At 43.5% G+C, this 23,909-nt stretch overlaps 1 protein-coding gene across 2 annotated transcripts in view; it reads left to right on the forward strand.

Annotated features, from left to right (window-relative positions):
• The window catches only part of IMMP1L (inner mitochondrial membrane peptidase subunit 1), a 70,917-nt gene that overhangs the window by 32,608 nt on the left and 14,400 nt on the right, over positions 1-23,909 (forward strand). For both annotated transcript variants that reach the window (XR_012646019.1, XM_074997654.1), the window contains exon 4: positions 3,048-3,174. Coding sequence is in view for 1 of the 2 variants with exons in the window: in XM_074997654.1 (XP_074853755.1) it covers positions 3,048-3,174 (127 nt within the window). In the remaining variant the exon portion in view is untranslated. The remainder of the gene's footprint in view (positions 1-3,047; positions 3,175-23,909) is intronic.

The raw sequence follows: 23,909 nt of genomic DNA on the forward strand, positions 1-23,909 counted from the left end.
ATCTGTTTTCTAAAATTTGTCATGATAATGAATATCTGTCTGTTGCCTTCCAAAGTATTCCCTACGGCAATTACCTGTCTGTTGTCTTTTTTCCGTGTATTCGTCTTCTTTTAATTTGTTTTGTAAATGCCAGTCTCCTTTCACTTTATCTCTAGAACAGAAGATAGATTAAAAGTTTTTTACTTTTAGTCAACACCATCAGGATTACAAGATTACTTCAGCAGAATTCTCTTGGGATGTAGTGCATATCACTTTTGCAACTTTGTCCAAAACATTAAAAATCCCTTGATGGGTGGGTGACTGCTCCACCTATACAAGGAGTTGCTTGTGAGAAGGGTCCCTGAAGAGGGACGGGTGAGGGGAACAGTAATCCAGTGTTCTGAAGTAATCTGAGCCCTGGACAATAATAGCAGGAATGTTGGTTCACAAAAGGTTAAGGATCGAGGAAAGTAACTGGTGCTCTGTCCTTGGGCTCAACTTCAAAAATTAGGCTTTGAACACTGGCGCTGCTTTGAGGAGCCCTGATGTTGGGCAATAGAGAAATGAGACTGACATCATCTACTATTCCTGTCCCTAGGTCTAGTGATATCCTGCCTAGGCAGTCCGGCAATGGGATGGGGTTTAAAGAGCTTTCTCTGGGGCATGAGGGTGTAAATCCCCAGAGATTTCAGTGTGGCCCTCAAGTCCATCAGACTGTGTAATTGGGTGTCCATATTTGCTGCTAATAGCTACACACAGTCAAAGGGAAAGTCCTCTATTATATTAAGGCCCTGTCAGGGGGATGCCAGAAACTTTTAGCCATGTATTATGGCGCATTACAATGCAGGTGGCCATGCAATGGGCAGTAGAGTCTGCAGAATTGAAAGCTGCTTGTAAGGATGGCCTCAAGACCACCTTGTCCTCCACCAGCATTGACAGTGCCAGTGCCAGCAGAACCACAAACTCCTGGCAGAAGTCACCTGTGAGAAATTTTATACAAAGCATTCCGGGCATTAAAAGCACGGAGGCTAAGTGCCACCTGCTGATTTGCCACATGCAGTTGGAGTCCCTCCTTGATCTTGCAGTCAAACAGGTCTAATTTCTTGACCTGTTTGGAATTTGGAGTGGGACCTGGCTGACCCTGATGCACTTATGGTTGGCTGCACCTACCACAAAGGTTCTCGGTTGAGGCTGGCTAAACAGGTATTTATAGCCATCTTGATGCACAAAATATGTCCTCTCAACCCATTGGTAGTCAAAAGTATAGAAGCTAGGGTCTTCCAAAGCACCTTTGTGGTGTTGAAGGTAGTTTTAGTAAGGGACACACAATGCAAAGCTACCTCAGGTGCTAGGAAATTGACTGTAGGGTCCACCTTCTTGACTTGAAGATGTAAATTCTGGGCCACTGTCCAAAGGAGGTCCTGATGCCCCTTTCTGTCCATGGCAGGCAAGGGGGTGGTAGAAGTCCCAGCCACTGTCTCATCTGGCAATGAGGACAATGTCCTGGGTACTGGGTCTTCCTTGCCCTCTGGTTCCCTAGAGTTTGCCAGATGTTGAGTCTCTGATTGTGACTCTGCAGGCTGGGTCCGTGCTGCTTTGGCACAGTCAGGGCTACAGCGACAGGAGGGTAATGGTCCAATAGACCCAACTGATATAGAGTCCCCAGGGGTAAGATGTGACCCTGATGCTGCAGAAGGAGGGGCATTAGGTGTCAAGGCTACCCAGGCAGATCCTGCCCTTGAACCTGATAATGAGCCTAAGTAGTCTAAAAGGACCACTAAACAGCTCTTTGCCACAGTGGTGACTGGGAGACCATTGTCACCAGTGGATAACACAAATCCTGGTTCTGAGAACAGTGTTGGAAGTGCAACCAGAACTTCTCAGATCAGAGACTGAAGACTTCTCAAACTCTGAGGAGTAATCCGGTGCTGGCCATGGTGGTGCAGAATTAGTACCAAAGCGATGACAATCAGCACTACGTGACCGTGGGCTTTCCGTGGTGCTGGAGACGGGAGATGCATGTGCAAGCACTGCAAAGGCCACAGGAGCCAGAGCCACTGCTGCCGTTGCTGTTGCCAGTGCAAAGGCCACTGTACCGGTAACCATACCCAAGACTGCTGCAGACAGAACTGCACTGTCAATTCAATGAAGTTACAAAAGGCTTTTAAGGTGCTGGGCATGGATAGAAGGTCGAGGTCATTCTCAAAGGCCTCTTAACTGGTGAGTCCACCAGTACTGGACTCGACAACTCTTCCATGGGGCTACAGTTGATAGTGCTGGAAAGCGTGGTACTTGCTGTTTGTATCCCAACCAAGAAGGCACCCCCTGAAGCTCTTGTCTGAGGGCCTGGATGGGGACTGAGCTCAGTCTGCCTTTTTTCCTTTTGTGCAGAACTGGAGAACGGTATCGGCGCCTTGTGCTCATATCTTGCTGACATACTGGGGAGCGGTGACAGCTTTGGCCATTTGCATGGGACTTAGTCCCATGGCCTTGTCCAGAGAATGAAATGTGTGTGGATGGGGGAACCCCCAAGTCTGAAAGAGTAACTAAGTCCAGCTATACTAATTATAGTGAACTACAATGAACTATAACAAAAACTGACTGACTAGGTGAAAGACTGCTAGACTAGCATCCACAAAGCAAGAGTGAGCAACTCCAATGACTGTCACTGGTGGCAAGAAGGAACTAAGGAGGTATTGGGTGGGCAGTGGCATAGCAGTGTCACTCCACAGTGGGCTCCACAGCTGACCCAACGAGTACCACTAAGGAAAACTTTTCCAGTGATCACACATAACAGCACGCACACATATCTATTGCATTGTTCAGGGCATTGTCAAGTGAAGATCAGCTGTATTTTTGTTATTCACGTAGTACTGTGTCTCTTCAATATGCTTTTTAAAATCTAATTGGTCCTTTTAGCTAAGTTGTCATGGGAAAAATGGAAATTAAAGATAGTGGTTCTCAAATAACAAGAAATGCATAATTTTGAATTAAATATTATTACTTATGTATATATTCACCTAAAGACTGTTCTATACTGACATTTCTTTACAATTTGTTTTCCCCAGAGGTGATATTGTAATTGCAAAAAGCCCAAATGACCCAAAATCAAATATCTGTAAAAGAGTAATTGGCTTGGAAGGAGACAAAGTTTGTACAAGCAATCCTTCAGATTTCTGTAAGAACCACAGTTATGTAAGTATCGTTCTATATTATATATCCTAACAACTTAAAGCGCAGTCATTATTAAAGGAGAACCTGCTACTTAATATTTAAATATTAATAATTCTTGATGATGCATGGCTGACTTTTGTTGTGAAATTGTATTTTAAATGTTTATTCACATTCTGTGTATGTCTGACAGTCTGACAGATAATGGGCATCTTTCACAGTGCTTGAGTCCTGAAAAAATGAAGTGGTGGGGCCATAATGAGGGTGAGATGAGTGAGGCACTAGCCTCAGGCACCACAGCTGGAGGAGCGCACTTCAGAAGCCTGCAGGGGCATTTTAGAAAGCCAGCTGGGCAGCTCTTTGTGAGCTGTAAATGGCTTTTTAAGAGCCATTTGTGCCATGTTAAGCTGAAGCCTCCTCCTTCTGGCTTCATTCCTCCTCCTTGCCCTGCCTTGCGTTGCCATGCAAGTAATGGAACTCAATGTAATTGGTTTAGCGGCTGCCTGTTAAACCAATTAAATTGAGTCCCATTAGTAGCAGAGGAGGAGGTGGCAGTGGCAAAAAAATACGCTCTGCGCTGCTCAGCTGAGCTGCTCCTGTGAGGTAGGACGGGAGAAATGAGTTGGGGGTGTCTGGGATCACAGAGGGGACTTGGGGGTCCCTGTGTTGTACTGACAAGTACTGCATGGGATCTTTTCAGGGGAAAAGGCAAAATGCCACATTTACTGGCAATACACATATAGCAATCAACACTTATATGCATATGATATATTTCTCTCTCTCACTCACACACACACTCACTCACTCCCCTGTCTTGTTGCTGTTATCAATAGTTGCTCACCCTAACTGCACCAGACAGGTGAGTTAGGTGGGGGAGGGGTGGAGCCAGGCTTCTGCCAATCCAGATCGATGCTCCAGTGCTGACAAGACAAACCCGGAGTTCCTGTGCAAGATGCCTTCTGTTTATAGTATTCTTTCTTGTGCATGTTGACGCCAGTTAGCCAGCTCGTGCATATGCATAATCTGAAAGAGCAACCTTATGAATATGCATTTAGCACCTTCTTCTGGGCGGTGCTTCCAAAAGCAGGCACTTGCTGGTGACTCCCAAGGTGTCCATAGGTCCGATCTTCTTTCAATGGGCCCACTTCACAGGTTCCATTGTTCTTCTCATTGGTCTTGGATCTGCCTTCTCCAACCCTTGCACTCAATTAAGCAATCCAGAAATAAAGGGTGCAGAGAGGTTTTTCTTTATCTTACCTACTTTTGGGAACTGTTCTACAAAATATAACCTAATTTCTATATAACAGGGCTTAATACAATTATACAAAAATGACTTGGTACAATATTTAAAAACTCCAATGAGAAAATAGTTAAAACAAAGATGTATCTACATGGGGGGTTGGGGGGCTGGAGGGAGCATGGAGATATGGGATCATGGAGGGGGCTGGGGGGCCTGGGGGACACAGTGAGGTGTGGGTCACAGAGTGGGGATTGGGGAGTCTCAGGGGGCTGGGATCATGGAGGGGGCTGGGGTCACAGAGAGGGGTTGAGGGGGCCCCCACACCTGAGCCAGCTGCATCTCAGCATCAGGTGAGGGTTTCCCCTGTAACCAGCCCCCATGCCCCACCCGAGACCCAGCTGCATCTCAGCACCATGCAAGGGGTCCCCTGTATCCACCCCTCTGTGCCTCATCCCAGACCCAGCTACATCTCAGAACCAGGGAGGGTTCTCCATGTAACTGCCCCCTATGGCCCACCCCAGAGCCAGCTGAATCTCTGGCAGGGTGAGGGGTCTGTGTGTAACCAGCTCCCATGTCTCACTTCAGAGCCAGCCGCATTTGCAGCCAATAGCATCTCCAAGCCAGGCAAGGGGTCCCCATGTAACCAGCCCCCCTCACATCTCACTCCAGAGCCCACTGCATCTTGGTGATGTGTCTCTAATTGTCCCCCTGTGCCCCACCCCAGAGCCAGCTGCATCTCATGCCAGGTGTGGGGTCCCATATGACTGGTCCCTGCATCCCACCCAAGAGCCAGCCAAGTGAAGGGTCCCTGTGAGGGATCCCTATGTCTCACCCCACGTTAGTGCCAAGTGAGGGGTTCCTCTGTAACCAGCCCCTGCCCCACCCCAGATGCATCTCCATGCCAGATGGGGGGTCTCTGTACAGTGAACCTCCACACCTCATCCCAGAGCCAGCTGCATCTCAGCGCTACATGAGGGATTCTTGCAGGAGAGAAACTCCCTAGAAGTGGGGGAAGGGTCCCAAACTCATGCTGTGCCCCCCAGACCTATTCTCCCCAAATGCCCCACAGCCCCCCTTGCTCCTCCCCCAAAAATGGAGAGGCCATTTTACACTGGGACCCGTTTAACCAGCCCTCTCCACCTGCCTCAACTCAGAGAGGCTGCAGCTCAGCACTCAGTCCCCAGATACCAACCCCACACCAGACACAGACACATTTCAGATCTGAGCAAGGGGTCACCCTATAACCAGCTCCCCACAGAGGGTCCACGTCTCAGCACTGCAACAATTTTACATAATGCAAGATTTTCCAAAAGAAGATGGTTTCATTGATTGGAAGTAGCACTAAGTAGCCTGCCCACTGCATCTCCACTGTGAGGGTTCCCTTATAACCAACCTCGCACCTCATTTCAGGGCCAGTTGCACCTCTGCCGCTGCACTGAAACACCTTTATTAACACTCAGCGGTCCAAACACAGGGAACAAATCACCTATGGGACCCCATGAGCCAGCCACGGCTAGAGCTGCATTGACCCAGCCCCCCAGAGATGCCCCCCTTCCACTGAGAGCCCACAGGGGAGAGCAGAGCAGCCATCCGGACAGTGCTAGCAGAGCGTCTGGAGGACCGAGGGGTGCTCTATCACTCAGGTGGCAGCGGGAAATCCTATCACCACAGCCGCAGTTTAAACTTGAGTAGGATTTAAGCTGGGGGAGTAGTGAGGGGGGTTTAAGCTGGGGGTGGACAGTGGAACCTGGTATGTGTGGGAGGTCGGCTGGAGCCAGAATTTGGCAAACTTCATGGCGGTATTGTGCTTTTGAGTGGGCCTTTGTAACAACAGGGAATCAGGGGTTTGTTTGTTTGTTTTTTTGTTTTGTTTTTTTTTTTTAAGTAGAGACTCTGTTTGTAATTTTGCTGTAGAGTACCCGTGTGCCTTAGTACTTCAATATAAATTTCTAAATGGAGTGGTTTCGTCAAATTCAGGTTGATTTTTGTCAAACTTGTAAGTGACTTCCAAAGTAAGCCCATATTTGAATGAGGGTAGAGAAAACATATTTAGATCCTGGGAACAGAATGTGAAATAATATTTTTAACTGTTTGTGTAGACTTCTTGTAGGCAGTATATAAACGAGTTGATGAGGGAGGTGGGCAGAATTCCAGTCAATGAAACCATCTCCTTTTGGAAAATCTTGCCGTATGTAAAATTGTTGTGGTGGGCTTCAATTCCACTATTTTAACCTGTCAATTTGATCTGTCAATGTGGCTTAAAATTCCCCCCATTTAAAAGTCATAAAGGGAAGTCGGGTTTCAATTCCTATAGACTTTCAGTGGAATTGGGACCTTAGCTTCCTGCTGACCCTTTGAGACACAGGGGGCTTCAGTGTTAAGACCCACTTACTCATTATCCATGAAAGCCCATCACCTAATAAAATTGTTAATCTTTAAGGTGTTATGGGACTGCTTGTTTGTTTTGTGAAGCTACAGCTTAACCCGGCTACTCCTCTGAGGCTATTTAGATGTTTGCCCAAGGTCTACATTTGAGCCAATAAGTAATCTCACCACCACATGTATCGGGGCAAGGTGTGTTACAATACATCATAGTTGATCATGTTCAGTGCTTGTTACTGCTGTAACCCACTTCTGCGCCGCAAATAACTTATGTGTTTTAATTCTTTTACTGTACAATTTGTCTATTCATTAGTTGTAAACATTTGCTCAATAAACTCCTCAATTGTATGTACTGAGATATATATGTATGGTATTGTTCATGAATTTTCCTTTTTACCATTAACTACTATGAATATATGAGGGGGCGCAATTTGATATTCGCGCCTCAGGCACCAAATTAGCTAGTTACAGTACTGACTGCCAGGCTTGTTTCCCCTCTGTGAAAGGAGAGATGCGTACTCAGAAACCAGGGTGGAACCTTAGTGGAACTGAGGGGGACTACCTGAACCCGGCTGTGAGCTGCAGGTTACTGACCTGCTTATCCCTCCTTCCAGAGTGGGCCTGGAAGTTGAAGAGGTAGAGGAAGCAGCGCAAAGAGATGCTGTCCCTGCCTCATCTAGGGCCCAGTCCAGTCCTGAAGGAGAGATGGTTGCTTCTTTTTCTTTCTGGTGTGAAGAGCCAGGTCAGAAGTACAGAAACTCTGTTCAAGCTCCTCCAAAAAATGACAGATGTACAGATGGCAGATTCAGACTCCCTTTTATAGCAGAGCTTTTCACAGTATTTCAAAAAGAATATTGACAAAATTTGACATTGTTTTCTCATTGACTTTGAGGTGTTTCACTGCAAAACTATTACTTTTTTTCCATTTAGTTTTCTGAGAAAGAGACAGCTAGAGAAAAGGAGGAAGACAAGAAGTGTTCCCCCTTGCTCATGCCATTTTCCAAAAAGCATGTTCTTCTAGGAAATCCTTTACATGTCAAAGCTCTGCTGTAAATAGTTTGAGTTAAATAGCACTTGAAAACTTGATCTTGTTAGTGTTTACAGCTAAAAAAAAATACCGTCTTTCTGGAATATTCTTCTTGAATGGCAGTCCAAAGCCTGATCTCAGAGCAAAGACTTGGTCTGCCTTCGATTGCTATGGAGACAGGAACACTCGCGGAAAAGACGGTTTTTCTGACATGGAATGTTTTATAAAGAAAAATCACAGGTAAGACACAATTCTCTTATAGCCCATAAATTACAGCAAATCATGGTTTCTCAGGCTTAAGGGCCTGATTCTGTAAGGTGTTTAGTGTACTCAGCTTCCACCAAAGAGCTCGAAAGTAGTGAATTTTCATAATACCTTTTTATGGGATGTAATAAGTTTATATTATTATACTTATATTCTTCCATTTAACATTTATTCTGGTAAATGTGCTGTACTTTGGTATCTCTCAAGTTGGTTGTATTAAGCTATTTCATATACATTGTATTAGCTGTGATTGGCTATACAATCAGTTCATTCAGTGAAAAAGTCTTTAATAATGAAAGACTATTAATCCTGTTGAATACATGTTCTTTTTGTTAGATTGCCCAGTGCATTTCAGAGGAAAATTTTAACATACCCATGCAATATTTTAATAATTCTCAATAAATAATCCAATGTGACAGAAATTTTATTAAACATACTATTTTTTTCTCCTTTAATGGGGGTCTTTTCTCTTTTGCCAAGCATCTTCTTAAAGTATTGAACTGAAAGTTTAGAAGCTACTTTTTAGCTGTAAATTGAGTCTGGAAGGAAATCGACTATTCCCAATTTTTTAGATATTTGGATAAATGCATAGTTATAAAGAATATCAACATTTAGGATTCAGTGAAATTGAATCAAGGCATGTTAATCCTCATTAAATATCTAGCTGATTTTTTTAAAAAAGAAATTCATTTTACTGTTACTGGAATATTGAATTTTACAGACGAGGGAGAACATTTTTCTTACACTGGGAAAGAAAAACCGATTTACAGGGACATTTCCTCTTGAAAATATACAATCAAAAATATGTCAATCAGGCAGCTGGATTCCACACCTCAACATTAAAAAAAAAAAAAAAGCAGTCCAGTAGCACTTTAAAGACTAACAAAATAATTTATTACGTGATGAGCTTTCGTGGGACAGACCCACTTCTTCAGATCATAGCCATACCAGAACAGACTCAATATTTAAGGCACAGAGAATCAAAAATAGTAATCTAGGTTGACAAATAAGAAAATTATCAAGGGGAGCAAATCAGAGAGCAGAGGGGCAGAAGGTGGGGGTGGGAAGTCAAGAATTAGATAAAGCAAATTATGTAAAAGAGTCCCTATAATGAGCTAGAAAATTGCCACCTGGCTCAAACCACATGCTAATGTGTCGAATTTGAATATAAAAGAGAGTTCAGCAGCCTCTCTTTCCAAACGGCTGGGAAAGTTCCTTTTCAGTAAAACACAGACTTTCAGGTCATTAACAGAATGGCCCACTCCATTAAAGTGCTGGCTGACGGGTTTGTGAATCAGTAGTGTTTTTATGTCTGTTTTATGCCCATTAATTCTTTGTCTAAAACCGCGTCTACACTAGCTGGCTATTTCGAAATAGCCGTGCCAACTTCGAAATAGCGCCCACCACGTCTACACATGCCGAGCGCTATTTCGAAGTTGAAATCGACGTAAGGCGGTGAGACGTCGAAGTCGCTATCCTCATCAGGAGATGGGAGTAGCACCCTACTTTGACATTGAACATTGAAGTAGGGCACGTGTAGACGATCCGTGTCCCGCAACATCAAAATAGCGGGGTCCTCCATGGCGGCCATCAGCTGAGGGGTTGAGAGACGCTCTCTCCAGCCCCTGAGCTCTATGGTCTCCACATGCAGCAGCCCCTTAAAGCTCCCCACCCCCTGAGTTCCTGTGCAGGAAGCTGAGAGCACATGCAGGCAGCAGCATAGCTACGTGCCAAGCCTGCACGTCGTCACCAGCCCCAACCCAACACCCAGCACCCATGGCAGCCAGCCAGCCCCCCAAGCGCCCACAGGGCACCCCAAGGGGACCCAGGGCTCCCAGCCTGCCAGCCAGGGGGGAAGAGGCAGCGGGGCCCCTCCTAGATGGAGGCCGAGATCCGGGACCTGCTGGGGCTCTGGGGCGAGGAGGAGGTGCTCCAGGTAATGGGGAGCAAGAGGCGGAACGCGGATACGTTTGCTTGGCTGGCCGAGGGCCTGGCTGCCCAGGGTCACCCTGCCCGCACTCCTGACCACGTCAGGAGTAAGGTAAAGGAGCTGTGGCAGAGTTACGCCTGGGCCCGGGACACGGCCAGCCGATTTGGGGCTGCCCCCGCCGCTTGCCCATTTTACAGGGAGCTCAGGGAAATCCTGGGCCCCCGGTACACCTCCTCCCCGCCCCCGGCCACCCTTGACACCTTGGCCGACGAGCCCCAGCAGGCCTCAGAGACAGAGTCCACCCCGGAGGACAGCTCTGCACGCCAGGGGCCCCCCAGGAGCCCACCCTGGGACATCAGAGGAGGAGGAGGAGTCCTCCAGCGACGGGGGGCTCCAAATTGACCTCCCCATCCACAGCTCCAGCAGGGCGTCCGCCGGATGGGTGTCCCCTTACCGTGGGAGCGGACCATCAGGTATGTACCCCCCCCCCCGGTGCACACCCCTGGGGTTAAGGGGCGGGGACAAGAGACATGACCAGGGCCCTCCACACACCCAGATGACCATGGCCCCGAGGACAGCAGTGGCATGTCCCTCAGAAGAGTCCATCAGCCCTGCCCCCCAGCAGGACAGCGCCATGCCCCATCCCTGGGGATGGGGGGAGCAGAACCTAGGGTCCCCCGTGGGTGGGGGGTTGGACACCCATCAGCAGCAGCAGCAGCAGCAGCATCTCCGGGGGGGCGGGAGTTGTAGTGGATGAGAAGCTGGACATGAGTCAACATTGCGCCATTGTAGCCAAAAAGGCTAATGGCATATTAGGTTGCATCAAGAGGAGCGTTGCCAGTAGATCCAGAGAAGTGATTATTCCTCTTTATTCGGCTTTGGTGAGGCCGCATCTGGTGTATTATGTCCATTTCTGGGCCCCCAATTATAAGAAGGATGTGGATACATTGGAGAGGGTCCAGCGGAGGGCGACCAAAATAATTAGGGGGCTGGAGCATATGACCTATGAAGAAAGGTTGAGGGAATTGGGACTGTTTAGTCTTCAGAAAAGAAGACTGACATGGGCCTTGATAACAGCCTTCAACTTACTGAAGGGAGGTTGCAAAGAGGCTGGAGAGAGACTGTTCACCGTGGTCACAGATGGCAGAACACAGAACAATGGTCTCAAGTTGCGGTTGGGAAGGTCCAGGTTGAACATTAGGAAAAACTTTTTCACTAGGAGGGTGGTAAAGCATTGGAATGGTCTACCCAGGGGGGAAGTAGTGGAATCTCCATCCCTGGAGGTGTTTAAGTCTCACCTTGACAAAGCCCTGGCTGGGCTGATCTGATGGGTTTGGTCCTGCCTAGGGCAGGGGGGTGGACTTGATGGCTTTTTTAGGTCTCTTCCAGCTCTATTGTGCTATGATTCTATTGCATATATGACATTAGTTGAGGAACATGAGAATGTGCCCGTGATTCTGTGAATAAGCTGGTTAGGTGCAGTGATGGTATCTTCAGTATAGATATGTGGACAAAGCTGGCAATGGGTCTTGTTGCAAGGAAAAGTTCCAGGATTGGTATTCCTGTGATATAGTCTGTGGTTGTTGGTGAGAATCCTCATCAGGTTGGGAGGTTGTCTGTAGGAGAGAACAGGCCTGTCATCTAGGGCCTTTTGGAGTGTGGCATCCTGATTAAACATAGGTTGTAGGTCTTTAATAATGCATTGCAGTGGTTTGAGTTGGGGCTGTAGGTAATGACCCGTGGTGTTCTATTATGGGCTTCTTTGGGCCTATCTCAATATTAAGTTGGGGTTTTTTTTGAGAGTCTGGGTATACGTATTTTACAATACAAATCTAGAATGCATAGCTGTTGTTGAATATCATGCAGTGCTTCCAAAAAGTATACAGGAAACCTGAATTCATAGGGGAAAAAAAGCACAGTAACAACCAACCTTTTCATTTTTGACACTGTAAATCAGTAAAACTTGAGCATTTTTAGAAAACCCCTAAAGGTGTAATTTAATTCTGGTTTGCTGAGAAATTTTTGCTTGTTTGTTTGTTTTTTAAAAAGTCAAGGAAATATTTTAGTCTGATAGGTATGTACTGTGATTCCAATTGGCTGTTCTGTAAAGAGAAATTATACAATGTACTGTTTTAAATTGAATTTGATTCTGAGTGTACGTTCACACTGCAAAAAAACCCAACAAAATACCACGGTATTGAGTCTAAGAGCCTGGGAACAGGATTAATAGAATAGAACTAAAAATAGCAGTGTAGATGTTCCTGCTTGGGCTTTGAGACTCACCATTTCCTCCAATTCAGATTACAAGCTCCAGCCTTAGTGGGACAATATGCTGTTTTTAGCATGCTTACTGAAGCTCCATAAGTCCAAGCATGTAAACCCAGACTTTGAGGTTTGTTGCCTTGTGTGTGTTTTGTAGTGTTTCTATACCTGTTAGGCCCTTGATTGTACACATTTACTCAAGCTTGTGAGTACCTTTTTACCCCTGAGTAGTTCCCATAATTTCATAAGGACCCAGTCTATACTAAAAACTTTTACCAATGCAGTAAAGTTGATTAGGGGTGTGAATTATTAACATTAATTATTATTATTACTTTCCTGGCAAAATTTGGGGTGTATGGGTTGGCCAGGGAGGACGAGTGTGGGAGATTTGTTGTGTCTCTTTTTGTGGGCAGTTTGTGCACCTTTGGTCCCCACCTTGCACTCGGCTCTCACCAGTGGCTCCAAGAAGCTGTATCATGTGCAGTGACCACTCCCCGATAAACTGCTTCGACAGGTGGGCTAAACCAGGTAAGGTTAGCTGATAGGTCTGAAACCTTTGGTGAGATAGGGACTCACCTATCCCAGCATGCGAAGTTGGCTCCAGTGGACTGGACAGATGAGATCAACAGTGAGAGCCAATGACCAGGAAGGTGGCTGTGCAACACTATGTGCAGAGCGAAGGGCATGACAAGGCACCGAAGATGGTATGGCCATCCACTGCTGCCTAGGAAGTCTCCAGCTGTGACGACTTTTCGTACCATTGGAACCAGGCGTCTGAGACAAAGAGAGTGGAACTGCCCCTGTACAACGGCTTTTCCACTTTAAACATTCTCCCGCACAGATTCTTTGTACTTTCTCAGTCTCAAATCAGTCTACTTTATTAGTCTAGTTTATCCTTCTACATCTTCTGTTTACTTCAGCCCTGTAGAGATGGGGCAGGGGTGAAGCAACAGGTGGAGGTGACCACTGGGAGTCGTAGTTCCAAACCTGCATGTAGGCTGCCTGTGGACTTTGGTTGCTTGACTCTGACCCCGGGACAACAGAGGAGTTCGGCAACATCTCAGGTGACTGATGCCTTTTTAGGAGCATCATTGCTCACCCTCAAATGAGGGAGGAGACAACAAAAGGTGTTCCAAAAATTGCTTGTCCGAACCAAAGTGGCCAGCATGCTGCAGCTGACAGTTTTACCCCCACAGCAGTCAAAAAAGAGTGAAAAGAAAGATATTTGGAGCATGGAACATTTGCACCCTCTTGGATGGGGAGAACACTATAGCTGCGTCTACACGTGCACGCTACTTCGAAGTAGTGGCAGTAACTTCGAAATAGCGCCCGTCACGTCTACACGTGTTGGGCGCTATTTCGAAGTTGAAATCGATGTTAGGCGGCGAGACGTCGAAGTCGCTAACCGCATGAGGGGATGGGAATAGCGCCCTACTTCGACGTTCAACATCGAAGTAGGGACGTGTAGACGATCCGCGTCCCGCAACATCGAAATAGCGGGGTCCTCCATGGCGGCCATCAGCTGGGGGGTTGAGAGATACTCTCTCTCCAGCCCTTGCGGGGCTCTGTGGTCACCGTGGGCAGCAGCCCTTAGCCCAGGGCTTCTGGCTGCTGCTGCTGCAGCTGGGGGTCCGTGCTGCATATACAGGGTCTGCAACTAGTTGTTGGCTCTGTGTATCTTGCACTGTTTAATGAAAGTGTGTCTGGGAGGGGCCCTTTAAGGGAGCGACTTGCTGTTGAGTCTGCCCCGTGACCCTGTCTGCAGCTGTGCCTGGCTCCCTTATTTCGATGTGTGCTACTTTGGCGTGTAGACGTTCCCTCGCTGTGCCTATTTCGATGTTGGGCTGAGCAACGTCGAAGTTGAACATCGACGTTGCCAGCCCTGGAGGATGTGTAGACGTTATTCATCGAAATAGCCTATTTTGATGTCGCAACATCGAAATAAGCTATTTCGAAGTTGGGTGCACGTGTAGACGTAGCCTATGAGGCCTGAGAGAAGAATGGCCCTTATAGCAAGAGAACTGGCATGCTATAACATTGACATAGTCACCTTGAGTGAGACCAGACTTGCAGAGGAAGGATCTATCTGCAAACTGAAAGGAGGTTACACCTTCTGGAAAGGCAGGTCAGAAAACAAAGACAGAATCAATGGAGTGGGACTTGCCATCAAGACATTACTTCTGCATCAGCTTCCTGACCTACCAACTTGCATTAGTGAGTGTTTGATCAAGCTCTGCTTCCTCCTCAACCCCTCTTGTCATGTTACAGTCATCAGCTTTATGCCCCCCCTCTGATCAGCAATGATGAAGCCAGAGAGAGATTCTATGAGGACCTTGACCTTCTTATGAAAGCAACTCCTCCTAGTGACAAGCTTCTCCTGTTGGGTGACGTCAATGTCAGAGTCGGCAAGGACTGTAGGAACTGGAAAGGGGTGCTGGCCGTTGAATACAAGACCACACGGATACATCCAAGATCAAACCAGGGGCACCTGATTGAGTATGTCATCAGTTGCAGGTGGGATATTCATGATGTTAAGATCACCAGGGCCATGCAGGGAGCTGAATGCTGGACTGATCATAGACTTGTCAGATCTGTCCTTATGCTGCACATCACACTGCTGCACCACATGAAGCTCAAGGTTGTCAGACCCTTCTTCAACATCGGGAAGCTGCAACCTACTGGTCATCATGAGCAATTTGCAGCCTACCTTGCTGTCCCATGAACCTCTGACTGAAGACCCCACACAAAAGCAGGACCACTTTAAAACCCTGGTGATGGAGTCAGTCAAGTCGACACTAGGACTAAAAGAGAGAGTTCACCAAGACTGGTTTGATGAAAATGATGACACCATCATGAACATCTTAGAGGAAAAACAGAACACATTTCTGTTATGCAAAACGATCAGTCCTCAATCTCTAAGCATGACCATTTCAAGCACCTTCAGGGTCGGGCACAGACTGCATTTTGCAAAATGCAAGATGAGTGGTAGGAGAAAAAAGCTGATGAAGTCCAATACTATGCTGACATCAAGAACTCCAAGCTGTCATTCAGTGCTATCAAAGCTGTGTATGAACCTTCAAAGCCAGCACTACAACTCTCTTGTCTGCAGATGGCATCAATAGTAAGTGGAGAGAGCATTTCAGCAACCTTCTCAACAGGCCCTCAATTGTCGATCCTATGGCCCTAGACCAGATCCCTCGGAAACCCCCAAAACACAATATTGACCTGCCCCATACAATGGATGAGGTGAAAAAGGCAATCAGCCTGATCAGCTGTGGCAAAGCCCCTGGGATGGATGGTATCCCAACTGAAATTTTCAAGGGAGCAGGCTAGTGTCACTTGAAGCCTTTCACATCATTTTGACCAGCATCAGAGAAGACGACGACATGTCCAAAGACTTTACGGATGCCACAGTTGTCTCACTCTTCAAGAACAAAGGGCAACAAAGCTAACTCTGGAAATTACCAGTGCATCTCCCTTCTCTCTGCTGCTGGAAAGATCTTGGCTCAAGTCATCCTCACCTATCTGGTCACCAGCATCTCAGAGGAGAACCTACTAGAGAGACAGTGTGGTTTCCACTGAGGCTGCAGCACCATTGACATGATCTTTGCTGTTTGTCAGGTCCAGGAAAAGTGCCTAGAGCAGAACTTACATGTATACGCCATCTTTATAGATCTGACCAAGGCATTTGACACCGTCAACAGAGAAGTCCTGTGGATCGTTCTGTCAAAATTCGGCTGCCCAAGAACATTCGTTAACCTCATATGTCTGTTCCACAATGACACGACTGGCTTTGTTCTTTCAAATGGCGAGTCCTCAGATCCATTTGACATACCCAATGGCTTGAAGCAAGGGTGCATGAGGGCCCCAGTGTTGTTCAACCCCTTTTTCATGTGCATCCTCAGCCATGCAGTTCGGTACCTCAACCATGGAGTCTACATGGAGTACAGGATTGATGGGTCACTTTTCAACCTTTGTCATTTCAATGCTAAAATCAAGACGCTTGAGCAGCTCATCCTTGAAGTCTTTTTTGCTGATGACTGTGCACTTATGGCACAAAAGGAATCTGATCTCCAGCTTATTGTCAACAAGTTTGCTGAAGCCACTCGCCTCTTTGGTTTGACCATCAGCCTAGGAAAGACCAAGGTGCTGTTTCAGCCTGCTCCAGGATCTCCTGCCCTCTCTGCTTCAATCTCTATTGAAGGAACAGAGTTAAAAACAGTAGACAAGTCCAAGTACCTTGGCAGCGTGATAGCCAATGATGGCTCCCTTGACAAAGAAATCAAATGCCAGGATCTGCCAGGCCAACCAGGCACTAGGATGCCTGAGAGCACAAGTATTGAATCAGCACAATATCCAGCAGTCCACTAAAGTGAAAACGTACAGGGCTGTAGTCCTGATCACTCTCCTGTATGGATGTGAAACATGGACCTTGTACAGAAAACATGTGAAACTGCTGGAGCGCTTGCATACATGCAGGGTGAGGTCAATACTGCACATTCAGTGGCTGGAGAAAGTCACAAACTGGGAAGTCCTTGACAGAGGAGGAACCACAAGCATTGAAGCCATGATTCTGAAAGCCCAGCTTTGCTGGGCAAGGCACATCACATGAATGGAGAAGTCAAGAATTCCTGTGCAGCTCCTCTATGATGAACTCTCCCAGGGCAGATGGAATCAAGGTAGGCCTCGCAAGAGATATAAACACTGCATGAAGATCAACATTGCTCATGCTGGATTAAAGCCAAAGCAGCTAGAGCAGCATGGAGAAGACAAAACCGGCTGGCATGCTCTCTTACAACATGTGTATGACAACTTTGAAGAGCAGTGATGTACATGCCTGATTGATGCTTGTGAGAGGAGGAAAGCAACAGCAGCAGGCGCACCAACAGAGCTAGGACAATTCCCTTGCCCCTACTGTGAACACCATGCCATTCAAGGTTTGGACTCCTCAGCCACATGCGAGTTCACAGGCAATGAACCTGTGCAAGCTCAAGACGTCATCGCCGGACATGACAGACTATCAAGAAAAAGACTGGCAAAAGTCATGCTTCACATGCAGTTACAGCTGCATAAATATGCTTTTGCTAGTATACTAGCAAATGCACTTTATTGCCCAAACCAGGTTCATCTACACTAGGAGGATCTGTTGCAATCAGAGAGATTATTCGTATAATATTATGTCTGTGTAAATGCTTGTGGGATTGGATCTTAAATCTTGATTACAGTTGCTGCCTATGATTTTGTGTCCTTTTTCTTCAAAGCGCATATATTTTATAATGAAGTCTCATTTACTTCAGTGGGCTTTCAGAATGTGTTTGAAGTTAAGCATGTGTTTAAGTGTTTTCCTGCATTGGTTCTTAATGGCGTCCTTGCTCCAAATGGACAGGGTAGATCAGGTGCATAAACTGATGCTTATTTGTATAAAATATCCAGCTTCTTGTATTCCAATAACTCTTAAAAAGTAAGCATGAGGTCTTAGAGAAATTCTGACTATGCAGTGTCCCTTATCAGTGTCATGTAATATGAATAGTACCTTTAGTTTAGTAATTATATTTTATTTATTGTTGGAAGGAAATGTTAACCTATTCATAGACATAAATTTACTTTATAGTAGATTTCAGAAAAAACTTTTCTTGTAAATATTAATGTATGCTGCTTTATCATAAGAAAATGTCGTGTGAGTTGTCAAGTGTAAAAATGGAGCTTTTTTGATGAGTCATCTGATATTTAAATGCAGTATAAAACAAACTGTAATTTATTCAGTTCAGTTAAATTAAAATATCTAACTCTTAAGATTTAATAAAAATGATTTGGTAACCTTTAAAATGTGGAATGGGTATTTATTTTTGAAATAGTCATAACAAAACATTAGCTGATTATAGTTAGTTTTCTAATTCCTGTTGTAAAACTTCCATGTGTAATCCAGTATTATAATTTAAATCCTGAATAGCCTATTCTTGTTTTTTTCTGTTTTAATTCATTTACCTTAATTTTAAGTTCTTTTATAGCATATGTTCTGCTACTTCAGCTCTTATGTACAAAGTGAAAGGGAAATCATCAGCATAAAACAGCTTGTACATCATAAGCGTCCAATATGATAAGCCCTCGTGTCACTTAAACAGAAGTAGTACCTAATAATATCATTTAATACAGCTGAGGTCGGTAAATATGGAACTTGCTTTTGCGAGTTCTAGTGATAAAAAGCTGAGATATAAATCCATTTCTCAGCAACACTCCCCTGATAATCAATCACAAAACACCGTTAATGCTGTGACTCTAGCTGATGTGGGGGGAAATATGTTTACTTTGTGCTAAAATGAGGTTCACTGCAGAGATGACATGGGCCTTTAATCCTGTAGCTAACTCTAGAGCTAACATAATAAGGCACATTAGCTTTAGAATTATGTTTGCACATATGAGAAGTGGTCTCATTCAGAGCTGTTAACTCTCAAACATAGTCTGTGTCCAAAGCAGTGAGCACTTTTAATATGAGCACTGAGAATAATTTAATGTTAATGTAAATAGTGTATTAAAAAACTTATCTATTCATTGTCAATATCTGATTGAAGGATTGCCCCATTCAAGCCACTTATGGAAAAGATTACAGAAAAATGTTTCTGGAGCAATTAAAGATCCTGACATGAAAATGCCATTCTATCCTAAAAGTTGACTTATTAAAAATGGTATTGTTATTTTTCATAATCAGTATGTCCCATTTACTTCCTCTGGAAATGTGCAAAGTTTCCAAGTAAAAATATGGGTCTTTATTATGTGGGGTTTTTTTTCTTAATTGCTCACTTCCTCACAAATCCACATAGGTCTCTAATAGCTGGATTGGGTTATTTCCATATTGTTCCTTCAGATGCACCTGTGTGCTGATTATGCCTTCAGTGACACCTGTACAATGCCATTAGCTTTAAGTGAGGATAAATAAAGGTTGATCATTTGAGATTTTTAGAGTGCTGACAGTCCTAGATCTTTATATAATTTATTAGTGAATGCTACATGGATTTTACTAAAAATCAAATAATGGACAAAACAATGCTTACAGTAAATATTGAATTAACTAATTATCTTGACATAATTTACTGTGATAACTTTCCAGCATCACCTTTAATATAAAAATGCTACCACCAAATTGTTAACTATTAAAGTACCTCACAAGGCCAAGTGGGACTTTATGCATAAGCATTGAGATGCACTAATAAACCCAAGTGCACTTTGGTCCAGATCCTCAAGGTTTTTAGGTGCCTAAAATGTCATTGTGAATCTGGGCCTCTGTGATTTAACATTGCTTCTTTTGAAAGTCACCTGATGTCATATAAAAGTAAGCATTAAAATCTAAAAGTGAGATACAACTTGCAATTTTAGATTTTCTTAGCTCCTCTGGCTAAACAATCAAATTACTCACATTTTGAAAAATTAACTCACAATATAAGTGAAGCATTTAATCACAACTAATTTCTAAAATAAAAAGTGTGTTCAAATATCCATTTTATAGTGGGTTAGGACTGGTATATTTTATATGCAGCTCTTACATTAAAGCCACTCAAAGTATCAAATGAAATAAATCAAATAATTAAAAACACAACTGAATTTAAGGCCAAGGGCTGCTATTCTGTCTTTAAAGTGTAATGGAAATTCAAATTTGCAACAATACCCACTCAGTAAATCTTCAGTTTTTGGTTCTCATATACCATTACCAGAAGAGAACCAACTGAATTTATGATTATTGCTATCAGACTTACTGTATAGTGACTTCTCGTTCACTTGCTACTACTATGAGGATTTTCCAGCACAGATGGGAAAGGGTAATATGAATTAGAGATTAAACCACATTTCCAAAATATCGGGTTTGGGTTCTTTTTAGATTTATGTCATCGGATTTGATATAATGGGAGAGATTTAAGGCAAACAACCTTTACTGTAAACACAGAAGAATGGTAAATGCAATTGGATGGTAAACTGTGTATGAACAGAGTATGTGCATTTAAGCTGTTTGATACCAACTTTGTTAGGTATATGCTTCAGGCTTTGGGATAATTAAAGGATTAAGAAAAAAGAAATGTTCATTTTGTGAGACATGAAATTACTAAGATAGAACTCATGTTTTTCCTTAATTAGTTGCAATTTATTTAATAAAATAAATAAATTTTATTAGAACTTAGTAAATGTCATTTGATATTGTAGGTTCTTTCATCATATTTCACTTTAATCAAGAAAGTTAACACCTGTGATTTATTCACAAAAGCTTTTTGTATGTGTGTGTGTGTTAAATGAACACCCACAGGCAATGAAGCAATTACATTTGTTGCTTGCACCAAAGTAGGGGGCACTTAAATAGACCTCAGTAGGATAGATGAGAACTTAACAGACTTTATTCTTTTGTCCAGCACTGAGATTAGCTCTTATCATAGCTCAAGAAGGAAGAATCTGCACTGAAAAGAAAAAATGGGAATGATTTAGGGTTCTTTTTAAATTTAAAACTTTGATATTGCTCAAGGTGATTAGCATACTTGTGACCTTATGAAAGTTTACCCCTTGAGAAACTCAGGCTATTTTAGAATTCTGAAAGAAGAGATCACAAGAGCATAAGTGCATAATTCTCTGTACTTTTTATTTTAGGAAAAAATACAGCTACTTAATTTGTGCATATTTACATGCACACAAAAATGATAGAGAAAAAAATCTAAGACACTAAACGTTACTTTTTTTTGTTTTTGTTCTTTTGATGATAGATGACTCTTCCTTTGCTCATGTTGTACATATTACATTACTCCTCAGCTATTCCCACAGAAACCATTATGGGCACCTCATACACAAAATAGAATTGTAGTCAAGGAGATTACTCCAATAGTGAGTAGAGGTGCAGAATTTGGCTTTTTGTGACTTTTATCCATTTCTAAAGAATAAATACATGAACACTTTTCTAGAAAAGTATGAAATCAGAATAACTCTTATGTCCTTGTACACTTAAAAGTTTTGCTGCTTTATCTATGCTGACATACTTAAAATGGCAGACTTCCCTTGTGTAGATGAAGTTGTGCTGTTCTAGACAATCTAACTGAAATAAACTATGCCACTGTAAAGCAGCACCTTATACTTCTGTAACTCCATCTGCACTAGGGCTTCTGTGGCACAAGTAGGTTGGTAAAAAAAATCAGATACCTAACTGGCATTATTCCAGTAAAACTTCAAGTGCAGAATATGCCTAAAATGAAAGAGTCTAGAATACTAGCAATGATGATACTAGGTAGCTTGATTTTCTTTATCATACTCTTGTCCCAAATGTCTGTTTCTTTCAAAAACACTTAAGTCACATTCTTTCTCTTTGTAAAAAGAAAAAGGTGAATTTAACAGTTGGGGATTTTGGTTCTGCAGTAACATACAAATTATTTTGTCATTGGTAGCTAAGCAGCCAATCTCCCACCTGAAGTTAGTGCAGAACGCAGTAGTGTGACTACTGTCATGAATGTTTAGGAGAGTTTTGTTTACCCATTGCTTTGTCTTCTGCAGTAGTTGTCTGTGAGGGGCAGTTTTGATGATCAGCTATTAATAAGTAAGACTTTCAATACAGTTGGTCCGAATATCTTGTTGATCTTCTCTTGCCTTACATATCTTCTTGACCCTTTGGTAAGAAACACGCTATGCTTTTTGTATTGAAAGTATGGTCTAGAATGAGCAAAGTCATATTTTTGCTAAATAGCTGTGGAATATCATCTCTCCTAATGGTAGGAGAGAGGCTGATCCTGTGAAGTCTTAGTGCACACACACAGCTTTATGCAATTTGCATAATCCCATGATTGACTCAGAGTGTAAAGACAGTCATCTGGATAAGTCTTTGGAGGTTTGGAGCTTTATCTTTTATTCTAAAAGGCAAAAATGACTTCTTTTAATAGGGCAAAAATCAGTCTTAATTCATAGTTGTGGTCCCTAGATGATGGACACACACCATATAACAATATTATGTTGTCTTATTTTTAGATGTCATATGTTTTGACAGTCTTTCAGGTCAGTTTTTGATATGCAGAGTTTTATCATGCTTTCCATCAGGATTTCTAAAAGTTATCCAATTGTGTATATGATGCTGTAAAACTATTCTACCATGCAAATATCTTCTCTAGCATGCAAGATGTGATAACCAGTGTGGAATTCATGAAGATGTGAAAAGTCAAGGTTGTTTATGCATAATTGGTGCTGAAAGTGGCTAGAAACCTCATCCCTACCAGTTCTCTTGCTAATAAATGCTGAGCAGGCAAAGCAAAGGAAGATTGTGACCAGTGAAGTGTGGTGAAGGAGAGAGGCGATTTGTAACCTGACAGTATCACTGTATAGGGTGTGAGAGAGCTTCAGAACCCTGCATGATGAAGGATTGATTAAAAAGACAAGTTGTGGGCGGGAGTATTACACAGAGCTCTTTTTCAGGACTTGTTTTTAGATTGGGCTGCAGCCAATTGTGCCTGTTACCTTTTATGCACTATATACCTCACATAATGTTTTGAAATGACAGTACAAGTTAAATCCTTCTTGTCCAGCACTCTGAGGATCTGTCTAGTGCTGAGTGAGAGAATTTGCCAGGCCACAGGAGGTCTATATTGTCTAGCAGCATTACCAACATTTAGAAAACATTTAGGGGTAAATTACAGCTGCATAACAGCACAGAACACTGAGAGCCAGGACTGCTGGCTGTAAACTAACTTCATGGGACCATGGGAAACTTGGCTATTCCCATAATAACTGGTCATCCAGCTCACTAAAACCATGCTGGATTATGGATGTTGCTGGACAAGAGAGCGCTGGATTAGAGAGAGGTTCAACCTGTAATCTGATGCTAGAGAGACAAGCTGAGTGAAGTAATAGCTTTTATTGGGTCAACTTTTGTTCACTTTCACACAGAGCTGCCTTCAGGTCTGGAAACTTAACCAGAATGTCCCAGCTGAACAGATTGTTTAGTATGAGTAGTGAACACAACTTCAAGATGGTGCATGAACACTTCTCCAGTCATAGGGAGAAGGAAAAGCAGCTGGGAGCATTCCTAGAGGGCTTTAGATTATTGTAAGAAGCCATAAGTGCAGTGTGCCTATTCAGCCCATGATTTTCAGTATTTATCTAGGAAAATGTTGTGGAAATGTTATGCAGGTTTTCTTTAAGGATGAGACTTGATTGGCCAAACATAGACTGATCACTCAGTCTCTCAGTAACAGAAGGTAGTCAAGTAACAGCTAGACCTCACCCTCCTTGTCACTCTAATATCCTGGAGCTGACATAGCTATGACAATTCTGCCTACAGTAGCTTGATGTGTCATTTGCAGCTCTGGGAGATGTTGGGTAGTGGATTATACCAGCAATGTAATTTTACCCCTTTGCATGTAATATTGCAGGACTGACTCTGACAGTAAATTGTGGGAGAGAGAAGTGGTTGTGATGAATGCTGTACATATGTATGTTGTCAATTACCAGCAAATAGCAGAAGAATTTGCAGTGAGGTATTTAAAGTATGTTGCATCAGATTGAAGGAAAATTAGTATGAAGTGGAAATACAGCATGTGGTAAAACCCAGACCTATAAATGAAACTCCAAGTAAATAATCTGAAATGATTGTCTTAAATGGGTCAATTTGATTTTAGTTAGAAATTTGGTTCTTTTAGTGACTT

The sequence above is a fragment of the Carettochelys insculpta genome, chromosome 6, assembly GCF_033958435.1.
Source record: "Carettochelys insculpta isolate YL-2023 chromosome 6, ASM3395843v1, whole genome shotgun sequence".
In the NCBI taxonomy this organism is placed as follows: Eukaryota; Metazoa; Chordata; order Testudines; family Carettochelyidae; genus Carettochelys; species Carettochelys insculpta.